This window comes from Dasypus novemcinctus, chromosome X (assembly GCF_030445035.2).
Source record: "Dasypus novemcinctus isolate mDasNov1 chromosome X, mDasNov1.1.hap2, whole genome shotgun sequence".
NCBI classification, from domain to species: domain Eukaryota; kingdom Metazoa; phylum Chordata; class Mammalia; order Cingulata; family Dasypodidae; genus Dasypus; species Dasypus novemcinctus.
The window spans coordinates 25,020,696-25,036,027 of NC_080704.1; the positions used below are offsets into that span (position 1 = coordinate 25,020,696).

Genomic DNA, 15,332 nt, shown 5'->3' on the forward strand with positions numbered 1-15,332 from the left:
CACTCTCTCCCACACAATTCTGTAGGTTATGGCAAGATACATAATGGCCTGTATCTGTCATTGCAGTGTCATTCAGGACAATTCCCAAGTCCGGAAAATGCCCCCGTATTATACCTATTTTTCCTCTCCCTGACGTCAGAACCTCCAGTGGCCACTGCCTCCATGTCAATGATATAAGTTCTTCCATTGCTACAATCACAATAAGTCTATAGTGGAATACCGGTAAGTCCACTCTAGTCCATAGTTCATTCCCCAATCCTGAGGATTCTGGGATGGTGATACTTACTCACCCTCTAATTGAGAGGGGGCTTTAGTCCCATATGGCTGATGGATGGGACTTTCTTGCTTGCAGTTGTAGGCTCTCTCGGTTCCTTGGTATGGTGGTTGTTCCATCATCACCTCCTTGTTAGTTGTCCTGGGTGAGTCCAGTGAGCTGGAGAGTAGGTGTTACAACTCCACTGAGGCTCAGGGCCCAGCTGGCACACGGACAGTCCAAAGATTCAAGTCTCTTGAATGTACGCCTACCAACTCCAGTACCAACTATATATAGGTTCAAAGAGAAGGGACCGAAGAGCCATGTGTAGGGTAACCACAACTGAGTCAATTCTGTCATGCTGGGGAGCACAAACTTCAAAGTAGGGCTCCCTGGCAAGGCACCAAACTTATGAGCTATCTACCCTGACCATAGTGCCTGGATGTTTCCACAGTCTTTAGGGGTCCTGCTACTTGGGTAGTGTCTAATTTGGCAGTCAGTGAGATCCTGCTGAGATATGCATAAGTGTAACCTCTGGAATGACCTCCTGACTCACTTTGAGGTCTCTTAGCCATATAAACTCATTTGTCTTTACCTTTTCCCTCTTTTGGTCAAGGTCTTTTTGCAGTTGCATTGCTACTTGGTGCGCAGTAGTAATCCCTTGCTGCCCGGGAGGCTCATTCCTGGGACTCATGTTCCATGCTGGGTGATTGCATGCACTTAATCTTCACTCTACACAGTTCTACGCTAGCTACAAAATGGTATGAGAATTATATGAAATGATGCATGTGAACATACTCTGAGAGGTTAAAAGTATGATGTAAGTATGTTAGAGTAATTGTTATTCTATCATAGCCTTACCCATGATGCTCTTTCACTAGTGGAGGGATTGTTTCTGTTTTGATATGGAAACAAGATATTATAAGATATGGGGACAGTTGGGAGGTGAGTGTCAGAGGTCAGATGGTCCCTGGGTCCTGCTGATTTCATGACCAAAAATCCTTTGGCATTGAGCAGTCCATTATCAAGTGCTTTGGGTCTTTGGATTGGGGTAGGGAGAAAGGGGGATTATTTGAGAGATGCCGTAAGCTACCTTAAAACAAATATTTAGATTTTCTCCAAAAAGATTTTCCTAAAACAAATCACTATGAACTTTATTTATTTATTTATTTTTAAAGATTTCTTTTTTATTTATTTCTCTTCCCTTCCCCCCTGCCCGGTTGTCTGCTCTCTGTGTCCATTCGCTGTGTGTTCTTCTGTGACCGCCTCCATCCTTATCAGCGGCAGTGGGAATCTGTGCTTCTTTTTGTTGCATTATCTTGCTGTGTCGGTTCTCCATGTGTGCGGTGCCATTCTTGGGCAGGCTGCACTTTCTTTTGCACTGGGCAGCTCTTCTTACGGGGCGCGCTCCTTGTGCATGGGGCTCCCCTATGCGGGGGACACCCCTGCGTGGCACGGCACTCCTTGCATGCATCAGCACTGCACATGGGCCAGCTGCACACAGGTCAAGGAGGCCTGGGGTTTGAACCTCGGACCTCCCGTGTGGTAGGAAAATGCCCTATCCACTGGGGCAAGTCTGCTTTCCTCACTATGAGATTTAAAAAGTTGTATTAAGTGAGCTAAGGCTAAGTAATGAGCAAACTATTCTTAGTTTGAAAATTTGACAGATGCTGACTTTAGCAAGTTCATGGGACACTTACTAAAGCTATTTGAGGACATTCTTGTCCTGTCTAGTTGAGGAATCTGGGGGTCTTAATACAGGCCCCCGCCCTCCCCCACCACCCCAGACTCTGAGGTCCTAACCAAGGAAGCAGCTAAAGTCTATATTCTGGATAGTGCCAAGAGAGGACAAAGATACCCTGAACTAAAAAGCCCTGCAAACTTATAGGATTCCCACTACTTTGGGTGTAGTAGAAGCATGGTCAGTGTCCACAGTGCATACTTCTCATTGGTAAGTCCCAGGCCCGGTGCTTACGGGGACACAATTCTTCCACCTGCAGGAATTTCTAAAAACACATGGGGTGGGGTGGTGGTGGTGGTGGTGGTAGTGGTAATGGGCAGGACAAATGCTGTTTTCTCACAGAGGTGACCAGGGTGGTTCGCTGCAGGACTGGTAGCAGGAAGAAGCGTGCAATGATGATCAGGTCAGCCTGATTAAAGAGATGGGGTGTGAGTGAGGCAAGTCAAGTTGGATGATCACTGGGAAATACTTGGAGGTGAGCCAGAATGAGGTGAGCATGGGGAACCTGGAAAATAACCTTGGTGACAGAAAACAGGAAGTCAGGGAGCAGTCTCACTAATTGATCTTGATGGCCAAAATCTCACTTGTCCTTCCTTTGAAAAATCAGTTGTCTTTTATTGTTATTTAAAAAGTCATTCATACTGTAGAAAATCTAGGTACTTTTACTTAAGTTTTAAAAAACATTAATATCATTTAAAGATGACCATGGTTAATAAATTTGTTGTGCACCCCTCCAACTTAAGTTTGTCTGTAAATATTTTATATTTAAATTAAACATGTACTCATCCAATAATACTGCTTTTTTCCATTGAGCATTGTAATATGAACATTTTCCCATTTATTACGCATTCTCCCAAGTCATTATGCATAGTATTCCACTAAATAAAAATACCTTAGTTTCCTTTACTAATAGACATTTAGATTGCTTCACTATTGTAACAGAGTCTGTGAAGATAAATTTTGTGGCCAAGTCTGTGCAAATCTGAGACTATTTCTTTAGGGTAAATTCCTAGACATGGAAGAATTGCTAAGTCAAATGATATGCCCAATTTAAGAGTTTTTAAGTAATATTACCTGATTGTCCTTGAGAATGGTGGCACTGATTTCTGTTTCCATGAACAGTGGATGAGATGGTTTCCTTTTGATGAATTATCCATCCATCCTAAAGATGCTGTTGGGCACCTGGCTGCAAATATCGCTTGGAGGAGATGAATACAGAGACTCAGTTTTTGCCTCATTAATATGGAGGGAAGTATTAATCATATCTTTGTTCCTGATACTACTATCTCTTGGGTAGATCAATAAACCCACCCAAGCATTTACTGAGCACCTACTATGTTCCAAGACCTGGGCTGAACATCACTAGTATCCGTTTTTTTGTTTTTCTTTTTAAAGATTTATTTTTTTGAATTTATTTATCTTCCCTTCCCCCCACCCCCAGTTGTCTGCTGTGTCCATTTGCTGTGTCATCTTCTGTGTCCGCTTGTATTCTTGTTAGCGGCACCGGGAATCTGTGTCTCGTTTTGTTGTGTCATCTTGCTGCACCAGCTTTCCGTGTGTGCGGCACCATTCCTGGGCAGGCTGCACATTTTTCATGTAGGTGGCTCTCTGTGGGGTGCCCTCCTTATACAGGGGACACGCTTGTGTGGCATGACACTCCTTGGGTGCATCAGCACTGCGCATGGACCATCTCATCACACGGGTCAGGAGGCCCTGGGTTTGAACCTTGGACCTCCCATGTGGTAAGCAGAGGCCCTACCTGTTGGGCCAAATCCACTTCCCAACTAGTATCAGTTTTCAATACCTAAGACAGCAATTGTATGTCTTGCATGGGAAAGGACCTATTGAAATATGAATAGATTATGAGATACTGAGCGTCACAGCAGGAGGAAATTAGTGTTTTCTCTGCCAGGTGTTGAACTATAGCAGTGGTTCTCAAAGTGTGGTCCTTGGACCAGCACCATCATTAGTATCACCTGGGAACTTACGATAAATGGACATTTTCTGGCCCCACCCCAGGCCTACTAAATCTGAAACTTTGGGGGTAAAGCCAGTAATCTGTGTTTTAATAGGATTTTAATTGTGAAACCTTTGCAATGTGCCAAAGTTTGAGAACCACTGAACTATTAAAATGCAACAAATACAGAAGAGATCAAAATTAGCTGGATAAAGATAGGGTAACCAACTCATCTCAGTTTGCCTGAGACTGTCCTTGTTGTAGCATTGACAGTCCCATACCCTGGGAACCCCCTCCCGGTTGGCTACTCTAGTAAAGGAGAACGGTTCTCTTTGTTGCAGCCTAAAGATAATTATGACAAAAAAGAATAGAAGGCCCAGAAGAGAAGGTTTCAAGATGGAGGGCAGATTTTAGAAGCTGTTTTCTTCTGCTTGTCAGTTCTAGGCTGATAGATGTGGTGGCAGGAGGTTACCTGCAGGAAGCCAGCAGATGGCTGAGGCATCTTGCTGAATCCCTTGACATGAGTCACAGCTGTTAGAACTCAATACTTTCTGGAAAGGGGAAGGTTGGCATTCACCAAACCTCTGAAAGATGCCAAATTGAAAAAAAAGTGTCATTATTAATCTTAGCAGTGGTGACAATGAAATCCCACTACATCAAAAAACATAACCAAAAGTGCTTTGTAATTGCAGTGATTTCCATGTCCCAACTGATGGCCCCCTAGATTCTAGAAGAATGGTATCTGGCTTATCTGATTATGAGAACTAATCCTGAATAAAGGTGTAACACTCATTCTCTCTTAGATAGTGTGTTCATCCCGAGTCTTCTGAGGAAGTTGCAATTTAGAAAAGCCATAAGTCAGTTTTGAAAATATGTCTTAAAAATTATTATAAAAATAATCATATGTTACACACATGGGTTTTAGGAGAGGTAAAGAGGAGAGGTGAAGAGAAGAGAATGAGACAGGAGGGCTGATTTATAGATCGGTTAAATCTTAGCAATTCCTTCTTTTTTCTAAACCTGAGGTTCTGAGTCCTGTTTGCATATTAGAATTAGTTGAGGGAGATTTAAAAAAAATACTGATGCTCAGAGCTCCATCGCAGAGATTCTAACTTAATAGGTCTGAGGCAGGAACTCAGCATAGGTACTTAAAAAAAAAAGCTCCCCAGGGGATTCTAATATGTAGCTAGGATGGAGAATCCTTATACTTACCTAAAGCAGTGGCTTTCAAACTTTAGCGTACTCCACAATAATCTGGAAGGCTTGTTGAAAACTCTGGACCCCACATCCAGAAGGTCTGACTCAAGAGGTCTGGGGTGGGGCCCAAGAATTTGCATTTCTCACAAGTTTCCAGGTGGTGCTGATGCTGTTGGTCCTGGGATCCCACTTTGAGAACTGGTATCCTTCACCCCTGTATCCTAACTCTCCCCTCCCTCCAAGGAATAAAAATAGGGTAGTCTCCTGATTTGTGGTTCTGTAAAGGAACTTGCATAAAGTTGCTGAGGGCTTCTCATCTCATTCACATCTGCATTCTGATTGAAAGTTTACTGAGAAAAAAATGTGCCAAACTCAAAACTACACTAGTTCTGTCATGATAGCAAGAAAACAAAACCAACAAAGTCCCTCTTCCAGAAGGGAAACAAAAATGAGAACTTGAAGAGTGGAACTTAGTCCAGATTTGATATCGCATATGCGAACTTAAAGAAGCATTATACTGGCACTGCTATCTAACAGTATGTAATGTGCTACCCTTTGGCTAACAAGATGTAATGATAATTGTAGGTAACGTTTCAATCCCAATCACCCCTTTCAGTTATACAAGGTATAGCAACCATTCTTTCAACAAATATTAATTGAGGGCCTACCAGGTGTCAGGTATTGCTCTAGCTCCAAGGATACAGCAGTTAAAGAATAGTAAAAATAAATAAAAACCTCTATTGTTATGTAGTTGCACTCTATTTGGGGCAAGACAGACAATAATTTGAACAAAAATAAGTAAAGGGTAGAGTATCATAGATGATGGTAAGTGTTATGGTGAGATATAAACCAGGAAGGGTTGGGAAACATTCCCCCCTTTAAAAAGTACCGGGGAAGGCCTAAAGGACAAGGTACATTTGAGTAAATACCTGCAGCAAGCCCTGAAGATATTGGTGGAAAGAAAGTTCCAGGTATGGGAATAGTTAAGTACAAAGGTCCTGAGGCAGGAGCATGCACGGTATATTTGAGGAATAGCAAGGAGGTCACTGTGGGTGGACCCAATGATAGTGGGAGAGTGTTAGGAGGTCAAGGCAGAAAGTAAAGGGGAGAAGAAGGGATGGATCACGTGGGTCACTGCAAGGACCTTGCCTTCTACTCTGAGGGTGATGGGCATCACTGGAAGGTTTTGAGAGGAAGGGTGACCTCATCTGCCTTATGATTTAATGGCATCTCTCTGGGTGCTGTGTTGAAAATAGACTAAACCTATTGACAACCCTTTTTCATTCCCACCTCTCTGTGGGAGTAGGGAGCAGTGTATCACTACTGCTTATGGCCTCAAATTTCCCTCTGCACGTTAACACTAGGGGTTTCTTTTGAAAAGTTTATGAATCAGAGATGGGAGGTTATGCCTCCATGTTCTTTACCCAGAAGCACACACATTATACTTTAAAGGCCAGTTCGTCAAATGTTCCAAGATGTTTTCTCATGGAAGCTCTTGGGTGTCATGTGAAGCACAACACATATTATCCTTAGTGCCAGAGCTGAAATTTAAATTGCACAGTCATACTTTCCACGGTCCCCAAATTTGTAGACTCTAGGATTTGAAGGGACCCTAGAATTTATCTAGTCCACCCCCCATACAGTGCAGGAATAACTTTTGCAAAATGCCTGTCAAATGGATCCCATCAGATGGTTCCTCAGGTACCAATGGTGTTAATTTGTCTCCAGGTTTTCAATTCTTCTACTTGGGGTTTGCACTTGGTGTTAAATACTAAAAAGTCAGTGAGGGTTGGCAAAGAGAGAGAACTAAGCCCTTGATCTAAAATATAAATAACATCACTCAGTGACACAAAGTAAGTCCATGGTCCATGTTTAGCTAAACCGTCTAACCATCACTTGCCCATGGTAACTGAGCTACTCAGCCCCTGCCAGTGAAGGCAAGGAGATGAAGACAGCTGGAGGGAAACTAACATTAGAAAACGCATCTGGGAAAACCACTAGGACCTGCCTTTGATTTTCTCATGGGTCAGCATTTCATTTCTATTGGAGTTTCTCTCACTACAGCTCTCGTATCAGTGAATATTGACTAACTTTGTTGGATTCTTAGCAAAATGCGATCCATAAATGATAGTGCTTCTGTTTAGGATACATCACCAAAAAATTTAATCACATTCAGTAGGTAATTACCCCAGGTTCAGCTATTTGCATCTCATAGTCATAAAGTCATATTCTTGACTATAGGTACAGCCTTCCAGGAAAAGTTAGATGCCTTGGTGGGACAGGGTTTCAGTGTCCATTTTATTATTGTAAAATCAGTCTCACTAGGTTTTTGTTTTTGTTTTTGTTTTTTAGTACAGACAAGTACAGAGAAGATAAAAATAGCCCATTATCCCATAGCTCAGACCTCAAGAAAAGGAACAATTATGCTCACGGCTAGCAAATTCACACTGCATGGAGAAGTGAAATAAAAAGCAATAATTCCCCCTTCTCTCTCTCTGCCCCCACAGGAAACCACAGTTAATAGTTTTCGGCTAGCTCTTAGAATAACAATTTTCTAAACACACACACATGTATTTATTTCTAAAAGAGTTAATATTTTTAAATTTTTATTTTATTTTTAAAGGAGATTTAGATTATATAATGTTAAATTAAAAATATAGAGGATTCCCACATACCCCTCCCTTTCCCACATTTTCCCCCATTAACAACATCTTTCATTAGTGTGGTACATTTGTTACAAGTGATGAACACATGTTGAAGCATTGCTACTAACCATGGTCAATAGTTTACATTATAGTTTGCCCTTTGCACCGCACATTTTTAGAGGTTTTTGAGGAAATGTATAATGACCTGAACCCGTCAGTGCAATGTCATTCAGAAAAATTCCAATGTCCTAAAAATGTCCCATGTTACACCCATTGTTCTCTCTCCCTCTCCTCAGAACATCTGGTGACCACTGCCTTTATATCAATGTTACAAGATCTTCCAATAAGAGTTAATTTCAATGACACAAGCTATTTATATTTGCCTAATCAAAATTTAAAACATTACATTTATGCCCAAAGTTCCTTTGATCACTTACCATCCAAAATTCCAATTTTCTCTAAGAGGTAACCACTGTGATTACTTTGATAGGTATTTTTACAGACTGTTTCTGTTTATGTACATACACATTATAAACTCACAACCATATGATAAATGATTATTTTAAAATTATAAATGATACTTTATTATACGCACAAATTTCTCTGTACCTTGCTTTATTCCAACAATATGTCGTAGAGATTTTTACATGCCTTTTTCTTTTCATTTACTGCATAGCAGTCCATAATACAATTATGACATACTCAAGTCATTGTCCTCCTACTGGACAATTAGTTTGCTTCACATTTTCCCCAGTTACAAGCAACACAGTGATGGACATATATAGGCATGAAACCATAGTGCACATGAGCAGGTGATGGGGCAGTGGGTCTCACAGTGTGGTCACGGGACCAGTAGCATCAGCAGCACCTGGAAGCTTGTTAGAAATGTAAATTTTGGGCCCCACCCCAGATCTACTGACTCAAGTGGAGGGTGGGGCCCAGCAAGCTGTGATTTAAGGTGCCTTCCAGGAGACTAACAAACAATAGCACAGTTTTATATATGTCAAAAGGGTAAGAAATCTATGAATATTACAAAATATATGTCAATTTCCCTTGAAAAAGACCTGAAGTTTGCTTGTGGAAATGGCATTGGAGGGGTTGCGGCTTGTGAGTTACTGTGGAGTGGTGGAAGGAAGATTATTTGAAGTCGGAAGGAAAGTTTCCAGATACAGATGGGGGTGGTTCCTCGCACACAAAGTGAACTGAAATAGCTGGTTGATTTTGAGCACTGTGTGCATGTACATTTTGTGTATTCCTGTGCGGCTCAGTTCAGCTGGATACAGTTGTCTGCTTTCCCCTAGCAATTCATGGAAGAAATTGCGCATAAGCAAATATGAAATTGGAGTTATTCCCAAAATTTCTCCTAATACATCAATCACATTGGAACCAATTTGCCTTTGCAATATAAGTGTAATAGCACTGACGGTAGGTACCTATGCTGACATACAGTCACACATATGTCACACAAAAAGAGACTCCATACACTGAACTAAATGCAGTTTTTTTCCCTTAATATTTTTCACTTAATTTTTCTTAGAGCTTTTTCCATATCAGCACATAGGGAGTTATTCATTTTTTAAAAAATGGCTTTTAAAACATTACAAGATGACTAAATCGCTCTTCAGAATGCTTGCAACAATTTACATTCTCACCGATGTGCTTCCTATACCCTCACCAATATTACCTATTATCAAAGTTATTAAATTTTGCCAATCTGTTAGTTAAAAAATATCCTCCCTCCCCCATCACTCACTCACTGCGGGGATGCCTCCCATAAATATACTGATAAAAAAAGGAGTTTGAAATGTGTGAAACAGGTGGTAAGGCAGTGCCAAAGTGGGGGAAAAAAGTAATAAAATCGATATGAGACCCTTTGGTCACAAAGAGAGAATTCTGAGAACAGCAAGAGGAAAGCTATGCATAACATGTAAGGGATACCCAATAAGATTAAGTGCTGATTTCTCACCAGAAACCATGGAGGCAAGAAGACAATGGTCTGATATATTTAAAATACTACAAGAGAAAAATATCCAGCCAAGAATCTTTTATATCCAGCAAGACTGTCTTTCAAAAATGGGGGGTGAGATTAGAATAGTCATAGATAAATAGAAACAGAGAATTTCTAAGCAAGAGACCAGATTTTCAGGAAATACTAAAGGTGTGCTAGAGCCTGAAAAGAAAAGAAAGAGAGGGAAGCAGATGTGGCTCAACTGATAAGAGTGCCCGCCTACCATATAGGAGGTCCATGGTTCAAACCCAGGGCCTCCTGGCCCATGTGGTAAGCTGGCCCATGCACAGTGTGCCACATGCAACCATGCCATGCAGGGGTGTCCCCTTCACAGGGGAGCCCCACATGCAAGGAGTGCACCCCTCAAGGAGAGCTGCCCCGTGCAAAAAGCACAACCTGTCCAGGAGTGGCGCCGCACACATGGAGAGCTGATGCAACAAAAAAGAGACGCAGATTCCCGGTGCTGCTGAGAATGCACGCGGACATGGACACAGAAGAACACACAGTGAATGGACACAAGAGAGCAAACGGCGGGGGGGGGGGGGGGTGGCGAAGGGGAGAGAAATAAAAATAAATCTTTCTGAAAAAAAGAAAGGAGAGAGAGGCCTGGAAGAGAGTCTAGAAATGAAGTTTATATCAACAAAAGTAACAGTGTCAAAAGAGTGATGAAAATAAAATACGACAAAACTCAAATAGGAATAAACTTAACAAATGATGTAAAGCACTTGTATTCAGAAAACTGCAATTCAGTGTTAAAATGAATCAAAAAAGCCCTAAATAAGTGGAAGAACATTCCATGCTCATGGATTGGAAGACTAAATATCATTAAGATGTCAGTTCTACTCAAACTGATATACAGATTTAATGCAAAAAAGAAAAAAAATATGTGAGAAAACATAAGAAAAGCCTATTAAAAAAGGGAAAGAAAATATTCCTTTCCATTTATTTAAGTATATATATTTTTTACTTATAACTTTGCTAAATACAATGTATCCACTTTATGAGATAAGATACTGAGTTGACCCTGTTGGGATTCGATCTATCACTCTAGCTAGTTGACATCTCCAAAAATGCAGCTTAAACCATTAATCTGTTCACTTCAGCCCAGCATGCCTGAGGGCATCAGATTATTCTGTTTATCAGTAGTAAGTTCCATGGCCCTGACAAGCTGAGCAGATACAGCTGATCAGGGTGCTGTGCTGGCTTAGGCCTGTGAGTTTGGGGACTCTAACGGCATTAGCAGCAGAAATAGAGGCACATGCAGGTGTCAGATGTTTTCCTGTAAAGAAGTTGGCAATGGACATAAATGCTTCCAGCTGGGTGCATTACCAGGCAGGGAGGCCATAATGGTGTAATAATTAAATCGAATTAGTTTATGATCATTGTTCTTGTTAGAAAATATTGCTTTTTGATGATATATTGTGCGAAACGGAATTTTCATATAAACACTGTCATTTGCATATATATGATTTATGTTTGCATATAAATTCAAGCCAGACTGACTTACTGAAAGTAATAACTAAAAAAGAGGTTGGAGTAGTGATATGAAGATGCGAAAGATAGTTAAGGAAATGTAGGCATTATGTTGTCCCTTCGAAGTTGTATTAGATGCATTTTCCTATATGTGAAAGCAGCAGGAAAGAGCTCTCTCTTTTGCAATTAAGGTTTTGCACTTTGGAATCTCAAACTATGATATGACTAGTAATAAAATATTTTAAAATACAGGTTATATATATAGACAGAATGGCCATTTCCCTCCTTAATTAAAGACTTGCTTCCCCACTCTCATTTCCTCCTTACAGTGTCCTGTCATGGAGGGGAGGTAGAATGAAAGTATGGAGAGGGAAGAAAATACATTTTAACTCATAAAAGAGCTTTCAGTCTCATGGGACCTAGAGCAGTTGCTCTCTGGAGGAGGCAAGGGCATTGCAGTTTCTCTCATTTATTTATTTGTTTGTTTGTTTATTTATACCGTTCTTTGCATTCCCAGCTGTGTAAATGCCTCACTAAAATTACATAATTTGTACTTCATAACTCAAACATGCATATGTATTATTTTTACCAGAACAGTGGAAATGCTCATAAAACAGACTCAGCCTTTCTATTTTCACTTTTTAATACACGTACATTCTGTCAATACTCTGTCATTGCCTTACTGATAAGTCAGGAAGGACTGAAAGGAAAAGAAACTATTGGTTGCCCTGTCTTTCCCTTTCCTTCTATGTCATCATTTGCAGTACAAGTGATTGGCTAATAAGGGAAATAACATGAGTAAGAAAGAAAATGATAGGGTTCCTTGGTTCTTAAAATGCCATGACCTTTTTTTGGCTATCCAAGCAAATTCTGGTTCAGAGGGAAAGTGTGGGCTCTTGAGGCTGTCAGAGCCCTGGGCTTACTCAGTCGGAGGAAGTAACTTACTTTGAGCCTTGCTGATCTCCCACACATGGTGGGTCCACCAGAGTTCTGTGCTCATGGGGCATTGCTAACACAATTTGCGAATGGGGCATCTAGAAATGGCAGATATATATACTGTGTGCATCTCATCTACTCACATGTATGCTCCATTGTCCCCTTGGACTTCACTTATAAAACAGAAGTTCAAAGTTAAGATTACTAAGAATTTCAGGGCAGTAACAGCAGCACATTCAACCAAATGCAGGGCCCTCCTGCATATGGGGCCCTTTCTGCATCAGGAGAAGTTGCTGAACAGCCTGAAGCCTCATGCACATATGCTGTGTCTGAAGTAACCTAGTTCACAGCAAGCCTGAAACTGCTAATGGTGTTTCCATGCAAAATGGTTTCCTTGAATCTGGTTTAATGTGCTTATTTCAACCTCAGTTGAACCCATTTCATCATGGAGGTAGCCGGACCTCTTAGAGGGCTCCCGGCTCCATAGGAGTGCTTTGCAGATGGGCCTTTGAGACTTCAATGTTACTAGCTAGAACCAGGTACTCATCATTGAATCATCCTCTAACATAGGGGTTCTTAACCAGGGGTCCACAAACACCCAAAGGGTCCATGGAAAGATTTCAAGGGGTCTGTGACCTTGAATTGAAAAAAAAAATAAACTTATTATCTTTATTTTCTCTGCCCTCTAACTGAAATCTAGCATTTCCTTCACTTATGAATATATGCAATAAATTACAGTAGTATTCATTTCATATTGCATTACAGTTGTTGCAGATCTTGAAAAATTGCTTCCATTCATCCAAACTTTGAAATTATGGTAGTTGTTAGACCCGATGCTAGTTGAGTGTCATAAAACTATGCTGCTACATTCTGAGAAGGGGTCCATGATTTTTCACCTGACTGGCAAAGGGGTCCCTGGAACAAAAAAGATTAAGAACCCTGCTCTAATATATTCCTTAATTTTTTTTTGTTTTTCTTTCTCATAGGATTTCCAGCAGGAGAGCTCCAGAAGCCTTTCTTTTGGGGAACAGAATATCCTCGGTAAGTAAATTAGTCAAGTAGCCAGTTATTGACAAGTAAGGATGTAGGAACATGCTGCTTTGGCAGAGGACAAAATACAAAGTAAAAAACCAAAACCAGTGGTTGCTCAGCAGGAAGAGACTATGGAACCTGGCAGGGGTTGGCCCCACTCCCAACATTTTAGGCAGTTGTTTTTTGATCCTTGTTACCAGGGTATATGACTGGACAGGGAAGTGAAATTATACATAGTTGGTTTTCATTTTTGTGCATTTATTCACTCATTCATTGATTCACACTACAAATATTTGGATCTTGAACAATTTGGGAGATTTGGTTGATGGTGACAGGGCTAAAACAGTTCTAGATGGAAGAAACCATATTATAAAAGGAAGCAAAATGTCCATAGAATGGCAAAGAGCCTACTTTGACTGGCTCAAGTGATATATGAGATGAAGTAGTGGAAATGAAGGTTGAAGTTTGGTATTGGAGGGCTCTGAATGCCAGGTAAGGAAGGCATTTGAACACTAATAGCCAACAGAAACATTGACATTTTTGAGCAAGTAAGTAGGGTAATCAATCAAACATCTCTAGAAATATAACGATGGTAACTGTAAAAAAGGGCAAAATTGATGTGTCTAGGGTTAGGGATACCAGTTTAAGGGCCATTATATGCCTTTGATTGCTCTGGCTCTGTAACATACAGAAGATTAGTCTTGAGTTGTTTAGTCTCTTCTGTTTTGGTTTGGATGAATGACAATTTAAAGATGGTTATGTAGTTAGAAAAGATACAGGATCACACACACATATATATAATAAGAGAAATTTGGTGGCAGTGTCTTGATTTGGGCTTCTCCAGAAGCAGACAAGGATTCAAGTGCAAGTAGTTCTTTTGGGAGGTAATAACAGGAACCACATAGAGAAGTGGAAGTGAGGCGGGGGGAAAGGAAGCTAATACAGTACATTGTTATGAGTCTTCTATGACTGTTATAACAAATTACCACAAATTTAGAGACCTAAAACAACATAAATTTATTAGCTTATAGTTCTGTAGGTCAGAAGTCTGGCATGGGTCTCAGAGGGCAGAAATCGAGGTGGTGGCAGGCTGTGTGCCTTCTGGAGACTCATGGCCCCCTTCCTTCCTCTGCAAAACAACCAAATTTCATTTCTCTGACCATTCTGCCATTATTACACCTCTCTCTGACTCTCCTCTTCTGCCTCTTTCTTCAGTTTTTAAGAAGATGTGATTACATTGGGCCATCCAGATAGTCCAGGATAATCTCCCTGTTGTTTTGTTTTTTTTAAAAAGATTTATTTCTGCCCCCCTCCCCACCGTTGTCTGCTCTCTGTGTCCATTCGCTGTATGTTCTTCTGTGTCTGCTTGTATTCTCATTAGGTGGCACTGAGGATCCGTGTCTCTTTTTGTCGTGCCATCTTACTACATCAGTCCTCCGTGTGTGTGGCACTACTCCTGAGTGGGCTGTAGTTTCATGCTGGGCGGTTCTCCTTCCTCAGGGGCTATTCATTGCACAGGGGCACCCTTACGTGGGGACATCCCTGTGTAGGCTGGCACTCCTTGCGCACAGCAGCACTGTGTGTGGGCCAGCTCACCACACAAGCCAGGAGGCCCTGGATATCGAACCCTTGGACCTCGTATATGGTAGGCAGATGCTTTATCTGTTGAGCCATATCTGCTTCCCTCTCCCCGTTTTAAAATCATCTAATTAGCAACCTTAATTCCATCTGCAACCTTACTTCTATCTGCAACCTTAATTCCCCTTTGCCATGTAACGTAACATATTCACAGGTTCCAAGGATTAGCTCGGACATGGATACTTTTGGGAGGCCATTATTCTGCCTACTGCATATGTGTTATAATACCACTACCACAGAGAACAACTGGGGCTCAGTCCTGCTGGGGAACTGTAAAACATGCATGAGAGGCAAGGGAGCTGGAGTATTTATCCTCCAGTTCACCTTCCATCGTCAACTGAGCACTGATACCAGGAACACTGACTCCCAACCTAGGCCAGGAGGGCTCTGGTGGCCATAGAAAGCCCTCTGCCAGCTGTCCTCAGATGCTGGCAATTGGCAGCTGTCACACT

At 41.2% G+C, this 15,332-nt stretch overlaps 1 protein-coding gene across 2 annotated transcripts in view; it reads left to right on the forward strand.

Moving 5' to 3' along the window:
• The window catches only part of PHEX (phosphate regulating endopeptidase X-linked), a 241,879-nt gene that overhangs the window by 198,324 nt on the left and 28,223 nt on the right, over positions 1-15,332 (forward strand). For both annotated transcript variants that reach the window (XM_004450363.4, XM_071213373.1), the window contains exon 16: positions 13,197-13,251. In XM_004450363.4, coding sequence (XP_004450420.1) covers positions 13,197-13,251 — 55 coding nt within the window. The remainder of the gene's footprint in view (positions 1-13,196; positions 13,252-15,332) is intronic.